A 25,744-nucleotide genomic window follows, 5' to 3' on the forward strand; every position below is an offset into this window, starting at 1 on the left:
GTGTCACCATTGTAGAAACACAGTTGATAAAATGCCAAAACAAGTGTTCTTTGAACGTAGAAGACTCAGATGTATGTTAACAAGGTGACAGCTTGCATCAATCCTGAGCAGCCTCACCCGTTGGACGTGTTCTATGTCATCCACAATGTAGAGCTGCTGTGGGACAAATGGTGTTTCTTGTGATCCTGGGCATGGCCAGAATGGTGATATAGGATTTTAGAGGGCAAGAGAAGCGCGGTGTTGAATCTTTTGCTGATCAGAATCTGGTCCCCTTCTCAAGCTCCAGCTGAAGGTAAAGATTAGATGTGATAGGAAAAGATTACATCCCACAGTCTGTAACAGAAGATGGATTAAGATAGTGAGTCTGTGCGTGTGTAGAGGTGCCAAGTTGAAGTTTGTGTTCCCTGTCTAAGAATGTCATGCATGGTTCCAGATCCTGCCAGACTCCAGACCCCTAAAAACAATTGCTTAGATTAGATTCTTAGCTAGCTGTGACCCCCCCCCCTTCATTCCAGATAGAAAACCTTCATGATGCCCACATCTTGATTTTTTCTTTTTCATCCTCAGCTACCTCTTGGAGCAACTTCACCGCCCTGTCCCAAACCTCATTTAATCCTGCCTAGAATTCAGCCCCATATAGAAAGCGACCTGCTTGCTTTTGGCACACACAAAGCTGGAAAACAGTGGGCATTCTACCACCTAGAGAGGGTTACTTATTAACGTTTTGATTTTATTTTTTGGACGAGGGAGAATCGGTGACACTTTCACTCTTTCCTCCAATTAACTCTCCACTCCCTCTCTCAGTTCTATCTTCTCCTCTTGTTGCCTTTGGCGCCACTTCTTTTTGGCACCAAAGTGAACTCCTCCCTTTGAACGCTGTCTCCACGTTAGTCAAAACATAGCACATTGCATTGGTGTCCTCACACCAGAGGACTTTAGAACTGAAGTGACACCGAGTAGGTGAGTAACCAACCATGGCTCTTAACTTGGCAAGTATGAACTAATACTAAACAAAATGGCCAGTTTAGTTAAAGAGAAATAACATAATTTCTGGAAAAATAACTCACCATTTTTTTCAATTTATACATTGTTTTAGTTTGACAACATATCAACTGCATTCTGTTCTACTTATAGATACATATTTTCGTTAATACTTTTTCTACCACATCGTTTTTTTGATTCTTGGATATTTTACTATTTGACATTTTTTTTTTTTTTTTTTTACATAGGCATCACCACATTATCAAGGCCCAGAGGCCACTCAAGGATAAGGGTTAAAGAGTGTACAGTAGAAATTGGACATTATAGTAATCATTAGTAATGAAAATTTGGTAAAGTTGATAACTTATATGGAACGGCTCATCAAGAACTTATTTACGTTAGACTTGAAGACAACCATATTGTAGTCAGCCGGAAAGCAGGAAAACGGAAGACAATTCCACAGGCGTGCAGTTCTAAGAAAAAAGCTTTGTTCATGGAATCTACGTTTAGGTTTAGGCACAGATAAAGAGTGGGGGGAATTATTGATAGTGTTTACAGCTAGACGAGTGTTTCTTGTGAAAGTTTGGCAAGGGGGGACCATAGATTGAAGCTCATTCGAACACTTTCCATGAAAATAATGATACATCAGAGACAAACTCGCAACATCTCTTCTGTGAGATAAAGGTTGCAAGGAAGAGAAAAGGACATCTCCTACGAGGCTACGAAGTCTATTTTGAACTCTATCAAGGCAGGCCAAGTCCTTTCTAGCAGCTCCTGCCCAGATGTGGCAACAGTATTCCATCCTTGGACGTACCTGGCTCTTATATAGATAGAGAATAGCATCAGCAGTGAGATATCTACCGGATCGATAGAAAGATCCCACCATTTTTCCAGCGGCCTTGGCAACAGATTTGATGTACGTGTTCCATTTAAGATCAGGAGTAATGGTCAAGCCAAGAAGTTTGTCAAAACTTGAGGCCTCCTGAAGACGAGAGCCATTCATTTCAATTGATGTCAGATGTGGATCAGAATGTTGATGATGTAAAGAGAGAAGCTTGGTTTTAGATGCATTAAAAGTAACCAGCCATTCTTTACCCCATTGTACTACGTGCTCAAGATCAGAGGAGAGAGAATTGGAGAGAACTTGGTCGTTTACTGTCTTAGATGTGCTACCATAAATGGTAGTGTCGTCAGCATATAGATGTCTACAAATGATGTAAGGATGTGATTTGGAAGATCATTAATGTAGATCAGGAAAAGAGTTGGGCCCAGGATGGACCCCTGAGGGACACCGGCATTAATACTGTGAGCTTCTGATTTTTGCCCCTCAACAGATGGGAAACTATTCTCCTTAAGACAACTGAAAGCGGCTTTAGTTTTCATACATCTATTACGTTGGAAACAGTGGAAAAAGTGATTTCTGTGCGCAATGGCAGCAGCACATTCTGGAGAGAACCATGGCTGGCTGTTAGGTTTTTGCTGAAACTCTTATGAACCTATCAGAAAGAAATGATTTAATAATTGAGAAGACATTTCCAGCAATACCATAGCTAGAGATCTTATGAAGTAAACCTTTATGCCATACCCTATCAAAGGCCTTAGATATGTCAAGAGCAATTGCCCTAGAAAGGTTGCCTCCGTCGAGAGATTTGCTAATCCTATGAGATATAACTGTAAGCACATCTGCTGTAGATCTAGCAGAACGGAAACCATATTGAGTGTCACTAAGAAGGTTATTTTTGTTGAGATGGTTGATTACTTCTGTATTTAACACAGATTCCAGCAACTTACTCATGACGCACAGGAGACTTATTGGCCTGTACTGAGAGGGTGATGAGCGATCACCTGAATTCTTAAATACAGGGCATACTGATGAAATTTTCCAGGGAGATGGGAAACTATTCTCCTTAAGACAACGTTTAAACAGTTTTGTAAGTATGGGCGCTAGTTCAGGTTGAAGTTTTTTGAGTACTATAATTGAAATACCGTCAGGGCCAGTTGCTTTACTGGAATCAAGGTTTTTGATTAGCTTGGCAACATCACGTACAGATATACGTATATCACATAGCGTGTTTTCTGATACAGGAGGAAATATTGGGAGTTGGCAGCCTTGATCGCAAAGGGTAGAATTAGCTGCGAAGTTCTTGACAAAGAGTTTGGCTTTGTCTGATGCTGACGAGATTACCTCAGGTCCATTGATAATAGTTGGGATGGAGCACACGCTTCTGTTCATGATTCTGTTTGCTATTTGCCAAAACTGGTGGGAACCAAGCCGCTGCTCAGCTACTTTGGACTTAACAGATTGAGCATACAACTCTCTTGCATTCTTTATTACTTTCTTACAATGGTTGCTGGCAGTCCTGAAAGCGGCTTTAGTTTTCATACATCTATTACGTTGGAAACAGTGGAAAAAGTGATTTCTGTGCGCAATGGCAGCAGCACATTCTGGAGAGAACCATGGCTGGCTGTTAGGTTTTTGCTGAAACTTTTTCGAGGGTATGAAACGGTCAATACCTACAATTAACCATTCCGTCAGGTCTATTACTATAGAGGACACATCCTTTTTAAACATGGAATGCAGAGGTAGATCAGATATAAATGTACGGAAGCTATCCCAGTCAGCCTTAGTGTATCGATATACTGTACGATGGAGAGGTACGTCTGGGGACTTATTACATTTCATTTTTATCTTAATTGATACAACAGAGTGATCGGAAGAGCCAAGAGGCGACAGAACAGAAACTGAACATAGTTCAGGGCAAGTTGTGAGAAAAAGGTCTAGTAGGCTCGCATACTGGCCATCATTGTCGGGCACACGGGTGGGTTCCTGAACAATCTGAGTGAGGTCATAGGCAATGGAGAAATCATGACAGAACCTTCCCTCATCATCGGTCTTGTTAGAGTGGGTCAACCATTCGACATTGTGAACATTGAAGTCACCACATACATGAATGTTAGCTGAAGGATAAGCAGATAAGACTTGGTCAATTTTCTTAGATATGCTTTGAACGATAGTAACTCTGCTGTTATGGGGGCGATAGAGAGTAAATATAAATGCCGTAGTGTGAGCTAAAGCAACCCGGAAGCACATATAGGGTAAGTTAGGATCTTCCCTGGAGATGTCCCTACCACATGGAAAGTTATCCCTAATATAGGCACAAATTCCATGCCCATGGCGATCTTGGGGGTCAGATTTAGAAGTTAAGTTAGAGTATCCTTTAATTGCGAACTCTTCTAGGGAAATAGCCTGTCCAATACCAGTTTCACTTAAAAATAAAAGGTCTGGTTTAGTCTCCTGTAATTGGGTTTCAACCTCTGGAAGGTTAGAACGTAGACCCCTGATGTTGGAGAAGGAGACATGGTAGTAAGGGTCTACGTTGGAAGTTGGAGAACCGGGTTTAATCGTGTATTTTTTCTTGAAACTTGTCATGATGAATTTTTGGAATTTGTGGACTAGGTCGTCAGATTTACTTAGAGCAGGACAGAGAGGGGAAACTAAGAGAGAAAAAGAAACGAAGAATTTTTTTTTAATTTTTTTTTATTTGTAGCTAATGAAAAGGTAAAGCCGTAACAATTACCCACTAGTATGGCATCGAGAGGCCCCACCAGAAGCTACTGCATGGTCCAGAATCCATTCACCAAATGGCAATACAGCAGCTCCAGTACTTTGCACCTGCTGATAGGACAGCCTCCTTGGTGGTTAATCCAAGGTTCGGGTCCCTGACTATCAGGCGGATAACGTCAGCCCAGACAAAACGTTTACCTCCAGCACCCTTACTAGTGACATCGCTACAAGGATAGACATAGAAACAGAAAGTTTCCGCCATCTCTGCCAACTGTTCGCGCAAAATACTGCCAACCTAGAAAACAGCTTTTTCTTCTCCCTTTGTCAGAAAAATCACTCATTAAAAAATGAGGACTGAGGGACAAATAAGAAGAAGCGAGAGTAACAGGAGCTGCCGATAACGCATCCACAATGCGTTTTCTACTCTCCATTAAAAAAAAAAAAAAAAAAAAAATCTATTAAGTATTCTACTTAATAAAGTCCAACGGACGTGTTTAAGGGAAAGTATGGTGATAGATTCCCCTCTCACGAACTAAGAATGCGACAAATATGTAGGTATCATTTGTTTTACTTGAAAATCAGTATTTTTGTCGTTTTATAGTATAGAACCACTTAGTTTTATCGTGTAATAATAAGCATCATTAAAGAGAGATGGCATCATTTCCGGTAACATGTAAGCATTTTTTCAGATCAATACATGAATACATTGAATTTAAAAAAACATTATGTAATTTTGGAAATTTGTGAAAAAGAGGCTACACTTGCAAAAATCTGCCCAGTTGAATGTTATAGAATAAATCTTTTTAGTCAATTTTACATATTTTTCATCCGAGACTTTGCTCTTTCTAACGATACGAGGTTTTTGACTGTTTGATATGGCTGACAAAAGTTTTTTAGCAGACATTCAAACACATACAACTTTCCTTTATATAATATACACTAGCATGGCTACCTGGTGTTGCTCTAGACTGTATAAAACATTGAGAAAAATGAAGTTGCTTTTGAAAATAACCTATCATTTTAGGACAGAGGAATTTTTTATGTCTATGTATCTTGCTATGTCGAGCAAAGGAATATTTAATTTAACCTAGGATGGGTATTACGCAACACATGTATGAAATAATTGTACCTTCCCTAGGGCAGGTAAGTTACAGTATGTATAAAAAATAATTTTAACTTCCTTATGACGGGTAATGTACAACACATATATAAAATAATTTTAACTACCTTCGGACGGATATTGTAAATACATATATGAAACAATTTAACATATTCTCGATAGTTATTGTGCAACATATATGAAATAATTTCTCTTCCCACCAAGGCCACTATAATTTTAAGAAAACTGAAGTCAGTATTAGAAGAATGATCATTAGGATTTCCAAATTAATACATAAATACATTCTCTTGATTAGTGATTAGGCAACCTTTGCTTCACCATAGAATTCGTCATTACTGCATTTTTTCTCCCACCACAACCACCGCTGACACTATAATTTTAAGCAAAATGATGTCATTTCTGGAAGATGATTCAGTGGGTTTTCTAAATTAATACATAAATACATTGACATGGTTATGATTAGGTAACCCTTGCTTCACCATAAATTTCAACATTATTGTGTTATTTTCCTTCCCTACCACTGGCACTATAATTTTTTAGAAAAATGATGTAATTTCTGGAATATGACTCAACGAATGTTCCAAATAAATACATAAATTCGTTAGTGATAAGGCTGCTTGACGATATAATTCGACATTACTGTTTCTCCCCACCAACCAATCACTGACATCCTGATTTTTAGAGAAATGAAAGATGATTCAGCAGGTTTTCGAATTTATTACATAAATACATTGATACGGTCCAACCTTTGCTTCAACATAAATTTCAATAATGCTGTGTTTCTTTTCCCCCTCACAACCATAAGAGAAAAAATGTAATTTCTGGAAGGTGACTCCAGCAAATTTTCAAAATTAATACATAAATAAATTGTCATGGTTAGCGATTAGGCAACCCTTGTTACACCATAAATTTCAACATTACTGTGTTTCTTTCCTTCACCATTGGCACTATAATTTTAAGAGAAATGATGTCATTTTTGAAAGATGTTTCAGCAGGATTTTTAAATTAATACATAAATACATTGACATGGTAAGTGATTAGGCAAACCTTGCTTCACTATAAAATTGGACATTTCTATGTTTCTTTCTTTCCCCACTACTGACACAAAAAATTTTGAAAGAAGATGTTATTTTCTGAAGATTACTCAGCAGGTTTTACAAATTAAGACATAAATACACTGAGAAGCTTAAAATTAGGCAACCATTGCTTCACTATAAAATTCTACATCACTGTGTTTTTTCCCTCCCGACTACCGACACCATCATTTTAAGTGAAATAATATTATTTGTGAAACAGTACTCAGCAGGTTTTCCAAATAATTACATTAATTCATTGACACAGATAGTGATTAGGTAACCCCGTCAGTGACATACAATATGGCTTTTGTTCTGGTAGATCTTCTGCAAATGTGCTAACAGTTATATCTCATAGGATTAGCAAATCTTTTGACGAGGCTTTCATTCTAGGGCAATTGCCCTTCACATATCAAAGGTCTTTGATAGAGTATGGCATAAAAGTCTACTCCACAAAATCTCCAGCTACGGTATAGCTAGAAATGTCTTTTGAATTATTAAATTATTTCTCTCTGATAGGTTCATAAGAGTAGTGGTTGATGGGCAGAAATCAGAAGCTCATAGTATTAATGCTGGAGTCCCTCAGGGGTCATTTTGGGGAGGCTCCATGTTTTGACAAACTTCTAGGTCTGACCTTTACTTGTGATCTGAGATGGAACACGCACATCAAATCTGTTGCCAGGGTTGTTGGGAAAATGGTGAAATTGTTCTACCACTCCAGTAGATATCTCACTGGTGATGTAATTCTCTACCTGCATAAGAGCCAACTATGTCCAAAAATGGAGTACTGTTGCCACGTCTGAGTAGGAGTTGCTAGAAGAACATATTCTGCGTTGACAGAGTTCAAAATAAACTGTGTAGCCTAGTGGGTGATGTTCTTTTCTCTTCCCTATGATCTTTATCCCACAGAAGATACTTTCGAGCTTGTATCTGCTTTATTGATATCTTTATGGCAAGTGCTCGTCTGAGCTCCAATCCATTCCAATCTATGGTCTCTTCTTTCCTGACTTTCACAAAAAAACACTTGTCTACCTGAAACCACTATCAATATTCCCCCCCCTCTTTATCTAGACCTAAAAGTAGATTCTATGAGCTTCTTAGAACTGCATGGTTGTGAAACTCTGTTCCGATTTCCTGCTTCCAACTGACTACAATATGGTTATTTTCAAGTCAAACATGAACAAATTCTTGAGGAGCCATCTCCTTAAGTAATTGAATTTACCAAATTTCCACTACTAATGATGACTACATGTTCCCCTTGACCTCTGTACATTCATTAATTCTTGTCTTTGAGTGGCGTTGATAAGTAGTGACTCCTTTGTAAAAAAAAAATTCATGCTTGACAACAAATCAAACACTATCCCCCTACGTCTGCCTATAAATGAAGAATTGGCAACTTCAATATAAACAATAGTAAATGGGCAGTTAACTTAAAGAGAAATGACATAATTTTCGGTAAAATGATTCAGCATTTTTTCAATTTATACTTAAATATATTGATTTGTTTTGAAAACATAACTGTTTTCTGTTGTCCTTATCAATACATAGTTTCATTAATAATTTTTTCTACCTCATCGTTTTTCGTGATTCTTATATATTTTACTATTTGATATGTGACACTTACATAGGTACCATTTGTTTTACTTGAAAATCAGTATTTGTATTTTTAGTTTCATAGTGTAGAGCCACTTAGTTTTATCATATAATAATAAACACCTTTAAAGACAGATAACCTCATTTCTGGTAATGTAAGTCAGCATTTTTTCAAATCAATACATGAATGTATTGAGTTCTTTTAAAATTATGTAATAATAACATTGGAAATCCGGGGGGAAAGATACCCCCCTTGCAAAAACCTGCCCAGTTGACCGTCATAGAATGAATCTTTTTGGCCAATTTTTACATATTTTTATCCGAGACTTTGCTTTTTCTAACAATATTAATTTCATGGTAATCCAGTACCAATGACAAAAGTTTTTAGTGGGCATACATACATACATACATACATACATACATACATACATACATATACAGACACTAACAGACAGGTGAGACTATACAGACACTAACAGACAGGTATTATGGATGTATAATAAATTACATAAAAATCAATATAAAAACAAATCACCTTTGTGTTACAAAGTTTTGCTTCATATTCATTACCATCGCAGTATTTATGTTGAATGGGACTGTGGAAGAAGAAGAAAAAATGCTGAATGCAAATATTGTAAAGACAAATAATGGAATCTATAAAACTAAAATTCATACACTTTTTCTTCCCTGTCGGGTCAGAATTGATATTTTACAAATTTGAAGATGAAGTTTCATTATGACGATGTTGCCATTGGATCAGAATAAAAGTGGCAATCAGTTTGAAAGTGTATGAACGAAAAAATATTGTAGTTAGTAAAACTATTTTCATATCCATGCAGTTGCCTCTTCATTGTATTCATGTGTATCAACAATTTTTCAATCATATATATTAAATTTAATAGCATGTTATGTTAAAGATTGATGGGGAGATTTTAATACTTTCTGGAATGTTTGCACTCATTTACTTACGAAGGGTTATTACATTCTCTATGGCGATACGTCATGCCTGTTCCACAACTGCGAGAACAAGGAGTCCATTTAGACCACTGGCCCCAACCTCCAGCACGCACTAAAAAATTTGTGTGCAATGTCATGAGTTTATATGTAAGGCACTGCTTTTTCAAACATACCTGAAATGTCAAAGAAATAAGTAAAAATAGAATTGTAAAAAGTAAACAAAATATAAGCAACTGGCTAAAACAGTCAAATATAATAAAAGTAATAAAAGATTCTCTGAAGAGGATCTTTCAATTAACATTCATCATAATTTTAATCTTCTGAGGGAGATAGTGTTTGATTTGTTGTAATGACAATTAAAGTTTGTTGAATAGCTTTTAGGATTATTTAACGTTAAAGGTATTTACTTTGGTAATAGTTGCTATGCTTCAAGTTTTTTCCATCTTCTCATATCCATTGTGTATGTTACTTTCCATACTGTAAATGCATCGAATGCAGTTCGATATCATATCGCTGGACCACCTCTGAATGAGTGACCCTCGATGACAACAAATCAAATATTACTTCTGAAAAACGTGTTAATTTTTATTTTGCATATATTTATTTTTATTTTATAGACTTCATAAAACCAAAAAATTAATATAAGCCATGTATTAATTGTTCAAAGAAATGTGCCCTGTATCAGACCAAAGCAATTCTTGTATGGTTAAGCTTTATGCATATCAACACTAAATCTAAGATCTTTAGATCTTGTAGATTTGCTATTTCCTGGAAGCAATTTTAAAATGTAATTAGAAGTTATATATAAAGAGAGTTAAAAACAAAACAACAACAAAAAAGTTAAATAAATATATATATATATATATATATATATATATATATATATATATATATATATATATGAATTTATTTGTCAGTTTAATAAGAAAAACACATCATTGAGAGGGTGGGCTATAAATGTTCTTTATAACTAGGTATTTTAAAACCTAATGCTTCTCATCATAAAATAAGAAAAGAGCTGGGTTACAAATATAAATAAATATGACATCCAACTTATGGTAAATTAGGAAGGAAATATTAGAATGTTAAAATGAAAATTAAAATAAAACATGAAGATGAATATTAACAAAATGGTAGTAGAAGCTGGAGCTAAATAAACAAAGAAATAAAAAAATAATTATATCCCCCTTTCCTTATATAATCGCAATTTCCAGCTGCCTATCCTCTTTCTAATTACTCCCTTATACCTTATGCCCCATGCCCCATATATCTGTATTTCTTGTTTTATTGGTTTTCTTTTTTATCTTTTTTATTATAATTTATTTATTACAAGACATTAATATTATTATCTATTATTTAGCTCCATCCTTACTTTTTAACATCCATCCTTATGTTGTATTTTAGTCTTCATTTTAACATTCTAACACTCCCTTCCTAAGCTAGATGTTACATTTCACTATATTTGTAACCCAGCTCTTTTCTTCTTTTATGATTTTATGATTAGGCTTTGAAATACCTAGGTATAATTATTTTACAATGTATACAACAGTTCAGTGGCTAAAGAACCTCAAACTATTATGTTTCCTCCTCCAAATAGAACCAAAAGAAAATTTCAGAGTGAATTTTCAGAGTAATGTCATAAACCGAGATAAGGAAAAGTTGTTAGATAATTAGATGTGTAGGTAACTCACACAGAGATGTTCGTTATCTGATACTGAACAATAACATAGAATGATTGAACTCATTAATACTAGCACTCCAATTTCAGATTTTCCAAAAGATTTATTAAGCTAACAGATCTTTAACACCAACAACAAGTTTCAAGAAATTTAATAACTGTCTCAATTTTGGTAGAAGTCATGAATTTCGCGATGACGCTTACCCAGCATTTTAATCAAAATGCAACACATGCAGTAAAGCTAACCACTGGGCAAACTTTTCTTTATCAAACAGGTCACAAAGCAAAGACCATAAAAAATATGAAGTGTTCCTGGCTTAGAACAACAAAATTAAAGAAATAAAAAATATAAGAAAACAGAATTCGTCTTTGCAAGCCAACAACTGCGGGTTCAAGATCACCACTGTCACCAACCTTCGTCTGTCTTCTTCTCCCCGACCTAACCTGTCAACTCCTTTTATACATGTCTCCCACGTGATTTCGTGTGATTTATGCTTCCATCAGAGCACACCTTTTAAAACTATGGGCGCCATCTTGATTTTTCTCTCTCTTTCATCCAATCTCACCTAACACACATGTGGTAAGACTTCTGTTCGTTTGACGTTTTTTTTTTTCCTTTTTTCTTTTTTTCTTTTCCTTCTGCTAACTTTAAACAACAAAATCAACATCAAAATCCAAGAAAACCATTGCAGCAACAATCAAGAATTGTACAAACAATTTGAAAGCTTAACTTTTGATAACATTCTCTATTACTCAAAGAGATGATGCGTGATATGTGAACATAAAACTGCCAAACAGAAATGGAGTTCAAAGGTTGTGAACAACAATTGATACAGGAGCTCAGGGAAACACACTTCAAATCTCTACATTTCATAGAATGTTCTCACAGAAATTAGACATTGATGGTTTTCCAAACCTAACAAATAAGAATCTGGTAGCTATATGCTACCAGATTCTTAACCAATAAATTGCTATGGCAGCATTAAAATACCATATAAATATAACAATTCCGACTGGCATAACAGCACTTTCTACATTGTAGATGTACAAGAATCAGCAGTTCTAGGGTTACTATCACTAGAACAGCTTTAACTAATTACTCTTCATTGCACAGCAGAAAAAGATGCACACCACACTTCTGCAGCAGCAGTAAGTATTGGTCAAGCAACAAACACTTGTTCTACAACAACAAAAACAGGCCTTGGCTCAACAGTAATCTTTCATGTTAACACCTCAACAACTTTTGGCACAACAACAGCAAAATCAACAGGAATTTGCTTAACTTGCCTAACGAAGACAACAAACACTTTCTCAGCAACAGCAGCAGGATCCACTGGCTTAATATACACTGGTTCAACAACAATAACAACAGCAGCAAAAGCAACAAGTACCTCTAGTACAGCAGTAGCCACAACAATCATTCCAAATTCAGCTGAATTTTTAAACAATCATATGATGAAATTAAAGTTCCAAACCCAAGATTTCCCGACTCTGATCATATCTGTGAACAACTAAAACATAGACAGGATGTGCAGAAAATGTATCATGACAAAACAGCTCATGATTTATCAGCACTTGTTCCTGGACAATATATACGTATACTGGATAACTGAACTGAGAAATGGAAATCAGCCAGTAAATTTATCTCACACACATAACCCCAATAAAATATAATTGTTAAAATACTAGCAACTGAAAGGGATCAAGGAAATCTCAGATTGATAGAAAAGTTAAAACTAAAAATTAATAATAAAAAGAAATATCCAACATCTTAATAAAGACAAAAGCAGATTAATTACTTTCTTTGGACGAGTTACAGTATTAGTTCCCATAGTTTGCAAAAAGGTAACAGAACAATTAAACAATTAACGTAATTTTAAACTATTTGCTTTATAAGACACAAAAAGATTAATTACTTCCCTTGGATTAAGTTGCAGAATTATTTCCCTTAGATTAGAAAATATGATAAAAAAGATAAAAAATAGCATTCCAAAACAGAATAAAAATATAAAGCCCAATTTAAATTAAACTGAAAGTAAAGAGTGGATATACCTTTTCTAATTCAACAAATCACGAGCGCTTTAAAGATATTATAATATCCGACTTATTTCATTTCTAACGCAAAGAAAAAAGCCACGAAAATATACTCTAATATAAACAAACAAAAATATAAAACAACAGATACCTCCCTACTAAACAGACATCTCTTCAGTCCCACCCATACTAATAATACTAACAATACAAAAAATTTGCAACACTCTCAATAGACTTGGTATATATACGATACAAACAACCCCTTCAACAATAAAACAAACATTAAAAACCACTAAGCACTCCTCCAAAACCCTCACATCCACAACGCCGGCATATGCTGTATCCCTTGTAACGATTGCCACCAAACATATATAGGAGAACACAATGTAAGTTAGAATTAAGACTTGACGAACATAGAAGAGACATAAAAATGGAAACTCCTTAAATGCACTTTTCTGCCATTGTGCTGAACATGATCACTCGTTTGACTTTAATCATGCAAAAATCATCAAATTCGTTGTAGACTTTTAGAATCAGCACCTATTTCAAATACTAGCACCATTATGCAAGGAAAGGGTTTCTACAATTTAGCCCCTATTATAGGAAATAATAGGAGAGCAAAATTTGAATACTGGATAATCAGTTTATATATCCTTAACCGTCTCTCCTCATATGATTTTGAAAAAATGAGATAAAAAAAAAAAATCATTTCAGTAAATGTGGCAAAAATTGTGGAAACACAAGCCTCAGTGTGCACTTTGCCAATGCAGCGTCATGATGCTGAAATGGATCCAAGATGGTGCCTGCGGCCTTATATAACAATGCAGTCTCACAGAATCTCATGTGCTCTCACACACATATGCAAATTTGGAGGACTCTGTCTTTTATAAAAGAGCAGATGAGGGGCAGACGTGAAAACGAGTCTACGGAAAGTAATGCAGTACGACGCTGCTGCAGTGAGCTGACGTTTTGTGTACTCTTTTTTTCTTTGCAATGACAAGCTATTTCGGCGTATATTGTTTACCATGGACAGATTCTACCTGAAGCTGATACCAGAGTTTGACGGGTCCCCGGCTGGTTCTTCGGTGGTTGAATGGCTGGAGAAGGCTGAGCGTGTTTGCCGATTGTGCAAAATTAAGGATCCAGCTATGGTACTCCCATTTAGGCTCACTAAGGGGGCTTATGCCATGTACTAGCAGCTCGGGAATGAGGCGACAATGGAGCAGATAAAACAAGCATTGTACGGAGCATTCGGTGCAGACCCTTTTGTTGCCTGGAGGCAATTCTCTGAGCATCAGCTTGGATCAGGGCAGACTGTGGATATCTATCTGGGCAACCTGAAGAAGCTTGCAGATCCTTTCGGTGGTGCAAGCAACCGAATATTGGCATGTGCCTGTTTGTCTGGGCTCCCGGATGACGCCAGTTGGCTGTTGCGAGCGTCATCAAAGCTCAATGAGCTTGGGTTAGAGGAGTTGTTGGCTAACCCCAACCACTTCGCCAGAGACTGCAGAAGCGAGGCAAAGTGCACCACAGACTATGGAGCATGGAAATGAGGATGCTGTCACCGATGCGACAAGTCAGGCCACATAGCACGGAATTGTCCAGGAAACGGGTAAGGGGAGGAAGCTGCGGCGCCAGCACCCTCCCCAAAGCAAAACTGAACAAGGCACTTCCTGTAGTGACAGTGCGCGTGTTTTCAAAAGAAAAGGGGAAAAAAGTTCTTTCTCTTCCTTTTCTCTCTCTCTCTCTCTCTCTCTCTCTCTCTCTCTCTCTCTCTCTCTCTCTCTCTCTCTCTTTATATCAGTCTCTTTTTTTTCCTTTTTTTTTTTTTAGTTTTTTTTTTCAAATGTGTGTTTCATGTGTGTGATTTTTTTTCTACCGTCTCTGTGTTTTACAATTTCACATATCAGTCTCTGCATTTTTCCCTTCTTTTTTCTGTCTTAGATTTTGTTTTTCGGGATTTTTTTTCTGTCTTTTCTCTTTTTTTTTTCAACGTTTCCCTCTGTTGTCTGTCTCTTTCTATTACTAAAGTTTTTTTTTTCTATGTTCGTCGTGGAAATTTTTTTTGCTTTTTCATGGCAACCAATATAAGAATATTTAAGTCAATTTCATCTTCAGGGTCGTCCTGGTCACCAGCTACCACTGGCATAGCTAGGGTGGGGGGCGCGGGCTGCTCCGGGTGGCACACCTGAGGGGGCGGCATTTTGAGAGGGTAAAAATAGAAAGTAGAAAAAATAAATAAAAATAAACAAAAGTAAACAAAAAATCTGAAATTTTATACCAAAAAGGTTGTAAAACATCGGAATTTTGGGGGGTATCGGAATCAGAAAAAATGTGTCCCTACTTTCTGAGCGTCAGGGGGGGGGCGGCATGTGGGCAGCATTTTGAAATGGTAAAAGGGGAAAATCGAAAAAAATGCTAACAAAAAATCTGAAATTTTATATCGAAAAGGTTGTAAAAAATGGGAACTTTTGTAGTTATTGGAATCGCAAAAAGATGTCCCTATTTTGTGAGCGGCATATGTCAGGGGGCGGCATTTTGAGAGAGTAAAAATAGAAAGTAGAAAAAAATAAATAAAAATAAACAAAATCTAACAAAAAATCTGACATTTTATACTGAAAATGTTGTAAAAAATCGGAAATTTTTGAGGTATCAGAATCAGAAAAATGTGTCTCTTATTTACGAGCAGCACATGTCAGGGGCGGCATTTTGAGAAGATAAAAATAGAAAATAGAAAAAATATATAAAAGCTAACAAAAAATCTGAAATTTTATACCGAAAGTTTGTAAAAATCTGAAGTATTGGAGGTATCAGAATTGGAAAAATGTGTCCCTATTTTACGATTCCAAAACCGATTCTTTTAAATTTTTAATTTAATTTTTCATTATTGGTACTAATTATAAATATTTATTATTTTTAAAACTAAAATGAGAATAACCTCAAAATACGATGTAAATTTATTTTATTTGTAAAACAATTTTTTTAAATTGCATAAATTCTCTATGTAACCTTTCAAAGAAAGCAGTTGCTTTACATGTTCTGAAAAATGTTGAAAAATTAAACAGCAACAGTCTTTGCAGCCCGCGTCGATCGTAAGATTTGCCCCCCCCCCCCCCCCCGCATTTGATAATCTGTTAACCTTCAAAATTCCAAAAGCCCTCAAAATATTTATTTTCATGGAACTAATGTTAGACTGCAGCTATTAGTCCTAGATTTTCATCATATTACAGTACTCATCAAAGAAGACCAAAGATTTTTCAAAACAATTATATAATTTTCTTCGGATTAATTGTAATTCACACAATTCCCTTCAGATTAATGTTTACATACTTATTATTAATGAAAAGAAATTGTTAAATTAAATTAACTGGCTACGTAATTGTATATGTAGCCAGTTAAGTTAACAATTTCTTTTCAATAATAATTGAATATTATTATAATAATAATTGAAATTTCTTTTCAATAATAATATATGACTTGGGTGCCATGAGCTAGAATCGAAATCGAAACGCAACTCTCCACCCTCATTCCCTAGCCTCTGAACCACTAATAAAATAAAGACTGGGTACGCAAATAAAAGAAACCAAATATTTTTTCAAAACAAAAACTTATTCAAATTATAAAAAAAATGTTAAATTAAATGAATTAGTTACACAAGCAAATATAATAATAAATTTAAATGAGAACATTTGAAAACCTGAAAATGTTATGAAATGATAAAATCATTTTATTTACTTTTTTGTCGTTGTTGTTAAAGTCCGAATTTTCGCCAAATAACATGGATGTATCAAGGAGAGAATAGTCCGATGTAGTTTTCTTTTCTTTGTCTTCATAATGTTATTATTAAGAGGTCGAGCCCTCCGAAGAGAAAAAACGTCTTGTATCGCTGCTTTTTTAAATCCGTGTGTGTAATCGCTTGGTTTTCAGAAATTTGTTGTTGTTAATGACGTTTCAACTCTTTTAAAAATAGTTTTAATATATTTTAAATAAATGTATTTATGAATGGCAAATAAGGCTATAAATTTATTTTTGTGAGAGAACTGTCGCAAGGCATCAAGTCGGTTGAAAATTTACAAACAGATTTTTCGCGCCTTTTTTTCGGCGAAGTTATCAATGACTCTATCAAAATTCACTTCCTCGACAAGTTCCCTCCCTATTGAGAGGATTGCCAAGTCTGTAAGTCTTGTCTGGCTCATTGCTGATCTAAGGTAGTTTTTTATGAGCTTCAGTTTTGAGAAAGAGCGCTCACAGCTAGCAACGTTAATAGCTCTGGTGAGGAAAATTCTCAGCAAGATCACAATATTAGGGACGGAATCCCCAAGTTGGTATCTTTGTATGAAGTTCAAAAGTTCAAGAGGTCCATCGATTTTGTCTTTTTCTGAAGCTTTTACAACATACTGTAACCTCTTCCTTTCAGCAAAGAATTTCTCTTTTTCTATATCTTCGTCAAATCCACCAAGCTGACAATCATTATCATCAAGCAGATTTGACGGTATAAGAAAAGCGTATTTATTTGCAAGATTGTGAACTTGTTGAAATCTGCAAGATATTTCTTCAGCAATCTGTCTATGACAGACAGTATTTCCCTTCTCAACTCAGTATCAAAACTCAGCGCTGCATCAGTCAATCCTTCACCATCCATTTGTTTCTTTTTGCGAATACGACGCTCCATGCTTATCCCCATTTCAGAGCAGAGTGTTTTTGACTCGTCTATTGCAGTGTCCACTATCTTTTCTCCATTCTGAAGAAGGAAATCTTTCAACGCCGTCAGCCTGACAGAACTTTGTTGCAGATCCAGCCCTTTTTTTTGAAGATATTTCTGAGCATCATTGATTTCTGGGAGAATAATTTTCCAAAGGTTCAGAAATAAAAGAAACGGAAACGATAGTACCGAGTTGAGAATTAAAGATGCATCTGATCTTGTGGTTGCATTTTCTCCTTCTTCTGTGAGCTGTTCCAGGGCAATGACGACTTCCAATATTTTTTTTATCACAACATCTACAGCATCTGCTCGACTACTCCATCTAGTATCCACAGTCCGTTTGATACTTAGACCGGTCGACATAATCAAGACGTCCCAGTGATGTGTAGATGCAGAAAAGAACGAGAATAACCGGTCCAGTGTGCCAAAAAATGTAACAGAGTGAACCGCTACTGAAGCTGCATGTACACAAGCCAGATTTAGTGAATGGTTTGTGCATGGCACAAATAGAGCTTTTGGGTTGATTTCAGAGATTCGTTTCTGCACACCCGATCGGTTACCTGCCATAACAGCGGCATTGTCAAATGCCTGGCCAATACAGTCACCAATCTGTATCTCATCATTCTCCAATTCTCTCAAAATGAGTTCAGAAATGTCCTCCGCGCTTTTACCCTTTGTTTCGATGAAGCGGAGAAACGACTCCTCCACCGTCATTTCATTTCTGTCAACTTTCACGTAGCGCAACACCTCACTCATCTGGTCCTTGTGAGATACATCGGGAGTACTATCAAAAATTATACAAAAATACTTGCTTTTCTTTATCTGATCGATAATTTTCTTTCTGACCTGCTTGCTAAAATGCTCACAAACTCATTTGGAATTTCTGGTGACAGATAAGAAATAGTGAATTTCTTCCCTAGGTTAACTTTAACCAAATGTTCACGGAGTACAGGGTCATATTTAGCCAATAGATTTACCAATTCCAAGAAATTTCCTTTGTTTTCTTGACCCCTTTCATCATTATGGATGTCTTCCCAGTGACCTCGTAGCGCCAGATTCTGCTTGGCAAGAAATCTGATTATGTTCAGCAATCTAGCTAGGATTTCTCGCCACTTCTTTGTTTCTTTCTCAATGATATTTTGCTCAACTTTATCAACTACCTTTCCTTCAGCAAGTCGGATCTCTAGCTCCTTCCAGTCAAGAAACGCCTGAGCATAAGATGTGCTTGCTTCATGTTCATGTACTTTTGGATTTAATTTCCACTAATTCTTGAAACCCACATCAGCAGAAAAACTCGAGAGTCCAATTGAAAATAGTCTGCAGCAGAAGCAAAATAAGGCTTCTCTGGCAGGAGAATACACCATCCAAGTTCGCAAACTTTTCTCACCGTTCCGCAATACCTGATAGAACCAGTTTTTTGTTAGCTTTCTAACGTCGCCTTTTGTTTTTGTCCCTGATCGCACTATTTCCTTGAATTCATGATCAAGGTGCTGCACAGCGGCAGATCCCTGCCGAACAAGCATAGCGCGAATTTCATGACTAATCTCAATAGGCCATAGACCAACACCTGTAAAATCGGTCGCGACAACCAGTGATTGCCTTTCCAATTTTTCAACTTCACGCGCATCATCATTGGCAGTTGTTGATGTATCAACGTGGGCAATGTCGACTTCCGAAGTAACAGTATCAATGTTAACTTCATCTTCGGTTTCAGCAAGATTTTCGACTTTCGTTTCCGCCATTTCGGCCATAGAAGTCTTTTTGATGAATTTCAACAGCGTGCCTTTATTCTTGTTTTCTTCTTCTTCTTTTGTTTTTCGCTTTTTACGGAATGCCGCACCACTCTCCTTAATTCTCTTCATTTTAAAATTCACCTAAATATTCTGAAAAAACATTTAAATACTATTTTAAAAAATAGCACGCCATTTCTCTGCATAAGCACCTTTTGTGTTGTTCCGTAATAGTACCACAAAAGGTGAGATACCCCCCCCCATAAAATCTTAGATGCCTATCCCTAAAAATACATATATACTTAGAGAGCGAGATCCGTCACTACCCCCCCCCCCGTAAAATAGAAACTTACGAGGAAAGAGTCTTTCAAACTACTTTAAAACACCAATAAATGATTCAATTAACTTTTATAGCCAATAGGAACATTTATTTGTTGTATATTTTATTTTTGCACCTTTTCAAATCTCTTTGTATTGTAAAACAAACCCCAAAACTAATAAAACTAATAAGTAAATATTTTTCAAAGTATTTCCTTATTTAAGGAATGTTATAGAAAAATACAAGGAATGGTCATCTTCACTAAAGTCGTACGCAAGATGACGGCCGCAAACGGATGTAAAAAATTGAAGGAAACACAAATTTTAGCGAAACAAAATTTAGCGAGTGACTGTACAATCTAGCAAGCAAAAAACAACAGCTGATAATAACAACTAATAATTTTAATTTGTAAATATTCTGTAATTGTTATGAATATCTTAATAATAAAATAAAATAATTAAGAAATTTTTTTTTTCTTTCACATAACATTTTAATAAATACAAGATACCATAAAAATTGAGTTTCATGGTCTTTTCTCTGCATAATTACCAAAACAAAACAATCAAATGAAAAATAAAACAAACAGAATCAAATGAAACAACTAAAAAATAATATAATCTTCCAGAATATCAAACAAAGCAATTTTAATGTCTGTTTTTAGTTAAGAATAAAAGTAGTATTAAAAAATGTAAATAAATAAATTAAAAACTGAAAAAAAAATTATCTAGTAAGGTAAAAACGTAACTTAGCTTGCCTTTGGTAACATTTGTTTCATTCATTTTTTAAAATAAAACGAAAAAGTTTCTTGTTTTTTTTGTCATTATGCAGAAAAAGGACGATGAAATTCAATTTTTACCGTATCTTTTGTATAATCTCATGTAAAACTACAGTATAGTTGAAAAAAAAAACATTTCTTATTCATTTCATTATTAACATATTCATAACAAGTACAGAGTAGTTAAAAATTAAAACACGTTTATTATTTTACATTAAGTACAAACACTATAACTTATCCAGCTATGTAGAAGAGTAACTTATATTACCCTTGCTAATATTTATTTATTATATATTTGTTGTTTGAGACATTTTCGAATCTGTGTTGCTGGTAAAACAAGCCCCAAAATCACGTAAATTTCCTATTAAAACCTCCAAAATGGTTTTAAAAATGTGTGAAATGTCGGATATTTTTTCGTGTAACTAAATAAAAGCTTTAAAATAAGTTAAAATACTAAAAAGTTATCCAGCTCGGTAGAAAATGAACACTTAGAAAAATCAATTATCAGTTTTAAAACAAAAGTAAATAAGTAAAAATATTTTGTTGAATATATTTTTAAGAAAAAAAGGCCAAATTCTAAAATGAAGCCTCTCTTTTGCTGTAAAAAAAGGCCTCTCAAAAATGGCAAATTGACAATTAAAGAAAAATTTCATATGTTGAAGATGTTAACATCTATATCTTTGCATTTTTATTTCTCTATTAATTTTGTAGTATTTTCTTAGCGATGATGAAGCAAAAACGTTAATAATGAAACCAAATCGAAAAATATACTTTGGCTCTCACATATTTTTCTGTTTAAATTAGTTCTATGTTTAATATTAAAAAGAATAAACTCATTACATTCAAAAGTTTAAACAGTTTTAAAATCGTATCAGAAATTTAAAGAATAATTTTAATACTAATTTGATATAAAATAATTTGATGAACAATTGGTAAATTTGTAAATAAGAATATCTTGAAAAACTGTTATAATGAGAAAATCATTTTAGGAATTAAAGTGGGGAATCAGTTTCTCATATATATTTGATTTAAGATTATCACCCATTTCCAACAGAATAGAGCCATTGACTAACAGAATAGCGTTTATTCTTTCTATGTAAATTTTAGATAATTATTAACGTTTCTTAGCACGCATTTATTTATCTAAATATATTTTTAAGTCTCCCTACCACCAAAATAAAATATATCGAAGAGCCTACAATTTCAATTTCATAAAGAAAGACTTGACATTGCCATCTTTAAGAAAACAGTGTAAACCCAATATAGGAAACATGCACATTTTCCCCAGGCTTAAATATATTTTCACCTACTTTAATAACTATTTTTCCACTTGGGCATTTTAAAGAAACGAAAATGTTAATGTGTATGGTACTAACCTTTGTTGCTGGTAGTAGGAATTAGTTTCTCTTGGGCTGATGTTCTGGTGTTCCTTAGTAATTTTTCTTATGAAGATTCAGTAGTAACAAGTTGAGTGTGTCAGTCTGAACTGTCATATTTTGTCAGCTAGTTTTGGCTTATATTAAAATTGGTTGGTTTAAAAGGATCATAAACAAGCCATTCTCATGGGTTTTGGTGATTTCACACCTACATGTGAATACTTGAAAAGGGCATTTCAGGTTCCGATTTGATTGAAAACATTTTCTACTTAAAAAAAGGAATGAATGGAAATAAAAAGGAGGAAGACCATAAAACTTTATTCCGGGCACATTTGAATAAATTTGACTTTTTAAAAGTATGGACACAATTATTTTACGTTTATAATATAAGTTTTGTTTTTAAAACTTTTACATTTATTATTTATAAATATAATAGACATTTTGGGGTTGTTTTACTATGCACATAGATTCGAAAAAACTGTCAAAAATATATAACAAATAAATGTTATCAAAGGCAAGATAAGTTACTCTTCTACCTATCTCGACAAGTTTTTAGTGTTTTTTACTCACTTAAAACGTGTAATCAGTTATAAAAACATAGTGTCTATCGGTATATGCGAAAAATACAAATGAAATCCATTCAATATATGTTAGCGTGACATAGGGTGACATATATTCGGTGGGTTTCTAAGAGTATTTTCAATATGTATTTAGTTTTAAGTCAATTTCCCGAACTTGCCGCATTCTAAACGAAGTCTGGCGCCATTTTTTATTTTTTGACAGTTTTTCTTCGAATCTATGTGTATAATAAAACAAACCCGAAATTGTTAATTCGATTTACTTCTCTTACTTTTCATTTTAATAAATATTCGATTAATATTACATGATATATATACATCCACTAATATATATATATATATATATGGTTAAGATTTTTTTGTTATTGGCGTTTGTTCCGCGATAAGCGTTTGTTTACATTTTTTATATATTTTTATACATTCGCTACATTAGCTATAAGCTCTTTATTATTCATATTATTATATGAATGAATCGCCCTAACTTTTTGGACGCATTTAATTTAATTATTTTTTTACGTGCATAAAATAAAATAAACTAAAATAAATTTTATACACGTAAAAACATAATTAAATTAAATTACATATATATGTATGTGTGTATAATAGTCATTCACACACAGGACTGTTTCGCTGTTTACAGCTCATCGGTGCGGCTAGACTTTAGCAACTACTTCCAGCTAGGAACAAAATCCGACCATCTGAGAGAGCGAGGGAGAAATATTTTAACAACAATTAGCAGCCTTTGGGCTGATATCACAGTGTAGTATCTGTTCTAATGATACACTTCTCCTTTTCTGTCGTCGGTCAGTATGGGGAAATCGTTCATGACTGAGAATTTTTATTTTTGTTCCTATCCAGAGTGCCCCTTTTTGTGGAGCTGGATTTTCGCCACATTAAAAACCGGCCTTGTGTCTAACTCCGCCCTCGTGGAGAGGCAAGTAAATGGGAACAATCGGCAGTCGTTGCCAAACCGACCTCAGCTCTAATTGTACACAAGATCTAATTTTAAACAAGACCATTGCTTTATTCGCTTATGGCCGTTTGCCATTTTCGGCTCTCATTATGCTCAACATTATGGGAGCATTATAATAAATACGTATTTATTTTATAACTATATATGTGCATATATACATATATATGTGCATATACACATATATTTATACATACATATACATATATACATACATACGTGCATATATACATATATACACACATATACACATATATAAATACGCATATATACATACATATTATGTATGTATATATATATATATATATATACATATATAATATAAATATATACATACATATATACATATATAATATAAATATATACATACATATATACATACATACATGTAGATACATACATATACATATATATATGAACAAATATATATAATATATCCTTCAAGATTGAGCCAATTTTTTTTTTTAATCTAGGTTGAACTTTCTCTGCATTAAAACCGATCTTGAAATGAATTAAAGCAATTTATTCTCAATTAATGGAAATTTTGAAAACTCCAAACGCAATTGTAAATTATTACTTGATAAATAGTTTAACAGTTTGGAGTTTTCAAAATTTCCATTAATTGAGAATAAATTGCTTTAATTCATTTCAATCACTAAGTTTAAAAAATGCAAGCATTAATTATTTCTGGAGATATACTCAGTGACCGGCTGACTTAACAGGCTTTGGCCAAGCCCAGGCTTTGGCCAAGCACAAAAAAAACAAAATGACCTCAGAAAGATTTCATACTTAAAGGGGAACTTTCATATAAATTTTTATCGAATAGGTGCGAAAAGAAAGTTGGATATTTGGGTGTATATACACCGACATCAAAGAGGAAATAACATTAGATGCTAAAGTTTGAATTCATTAATTTTATTACTGTCCAATTCATGAGGCTAAGACTTTGAAAGTATCAAACGTTTGTTTTTGTAGCATACTTTTTATAACTCCTTGTAAACTTTACAATTGCTAGCTGGGGGATTGGACAAAATCACCCCGGGCAACCCCCACCATCTACTTAAAACAAAAGGAAAACAGATAAAATCTCAAATGAATAAAAAATATTAAAAATCAGTTTTCATATTTTAATTTTAATTTAATTGAATTTAGGAAAATTAGATACCGTAGAACTAATTTTCGCAAGGTATGAAAATTAAGCAACTACAGAATAAATGTTAACAATAATAATGGACCAGTTTTCCTACCTAGCAAAAGATGGACAAATTTTCCATGGACGAATTTTCCGAGCACCCAAATGCGGGGGGGGGGGGCAAATTTTACTACCGCCCCGGGCGGCAAAAGGTCTAGCTATGCCACTGCCAGCTACATTTATGGTCGGATCCCCCGTTCTCAGGTCAAGCAACTAACCTCTACTTCTTCAGAAACTGTGGCTCGTGATTTCCAGTCTACTGAGGATCTCCACAATGAATTCTCAATGCGTCTGTGTAGAATTCTGCTGAAAGCAAAAAGCAAAGCTTTGCATCCACCAGAAAGATAGACAGACAGAACCAGGGTTTCTATGTACTAAAAATTAATTTAACAAAAGTTACAGATCTTTTTTACATATGTAAATCGTTTAGTCACCAAAACATTTAAAGTTCACAATTGTCTTTTTTCTGCTCACTGGATTGCTAGTCAGGATGGCGGAGAGGGGGGGGGGTGTCAGGCGTCAGGAGCTGTCTCTACTGAGATTTTGGCGCAAAATCTGTCTGATTTGAGTGGTTATTATATACTATTATTATTACTATAAAAATAGTAAGGTCGATCTGCTGAACCAATCAAAGCAAGCTATGTATCTGGGGAAATCCCAGATACATTTGCATGTGTGCACTTCCTCAATATTATCAGAGTTTTGTGATCTGAGATCCAAAATGAAATTATCCTCCCACGACCTGGGAGGTCAAAACCTATCATTCAGAAAGCCAGTCTAAACGAGTGTTTTTCCCGGTTAGCCAGTACAAATCTTGTTCAAGAATAAAATATATATCTGTTTTTTTTTTCAAGTGCAAGCATATCAGTTTTGGATACCCGCCATTGTCTGGGATTCAATTTACATTCAACGGACAATCGTAGCATAATTGCCTGGTCTTCCTCAGGTCCCATGGGGGTCTCAATCTTCCCAATGGGGAGCACATCGCTCCCTCAAGAGGGTGACGTCACATCCACCCCTTTTAGGTCCATTGCTTTGTATAGAACCAATGGAGTCTAATCCTCAACGCACTGTTCCGCCCTTCTCACAGCTTGCCACCAG

General features: G+C 34.8%; 1 protein-coding gene across 5 annotated transcripts in view; it reads right to left on the reverse strand.

Annotated features, from left to right (window-relative positions):
- The window catches only part of LOC145297671 (A disintegrin and metalloproteinase with thrombospondin motifs 3-like), a 1,581,225-nt gene that overhangs the window by 99,768 nt on the left and 1,455,713 nt on the right, over positions 1 to 25,744 (reverse strand). For all 5 annotated transcript variants that reach the window (XM_080143852.1, XM_080143853.1, XM_080143851.1 and 2 more), the window contains 2 exons: positions 9,302 to 9,462; positions 8,868 to 8,928 (listed from right to left, as the gene is read on the reverse strand). In XM_080143852.1, the coding sequence (XP_079999978.1) occupies positions 8,868 to 8,928; positions 9,302 to 9,462 (222 nt within the window). The remainder of the gene's footprint in view (positions 1 to 8,867; positions 8,929 to 9,301; positions 9,463 to 25,744) is intronic.

The sequence above is a fragment of the Euprymna scolopes genome, chromosome 18 (assembly GCF_053919585.1).
Source record: "Euprymna scolopes isolate OS-2025 chromosome 18, ASM5391958v1, whole genome shotgun sequence".
Taxonomy (NCBI): Eukaryota; Metazoa; Mollusca; class Cephalopoda; order Sepiida; family Sepiolidae; genus Euprymna; species Euprymna scolopes.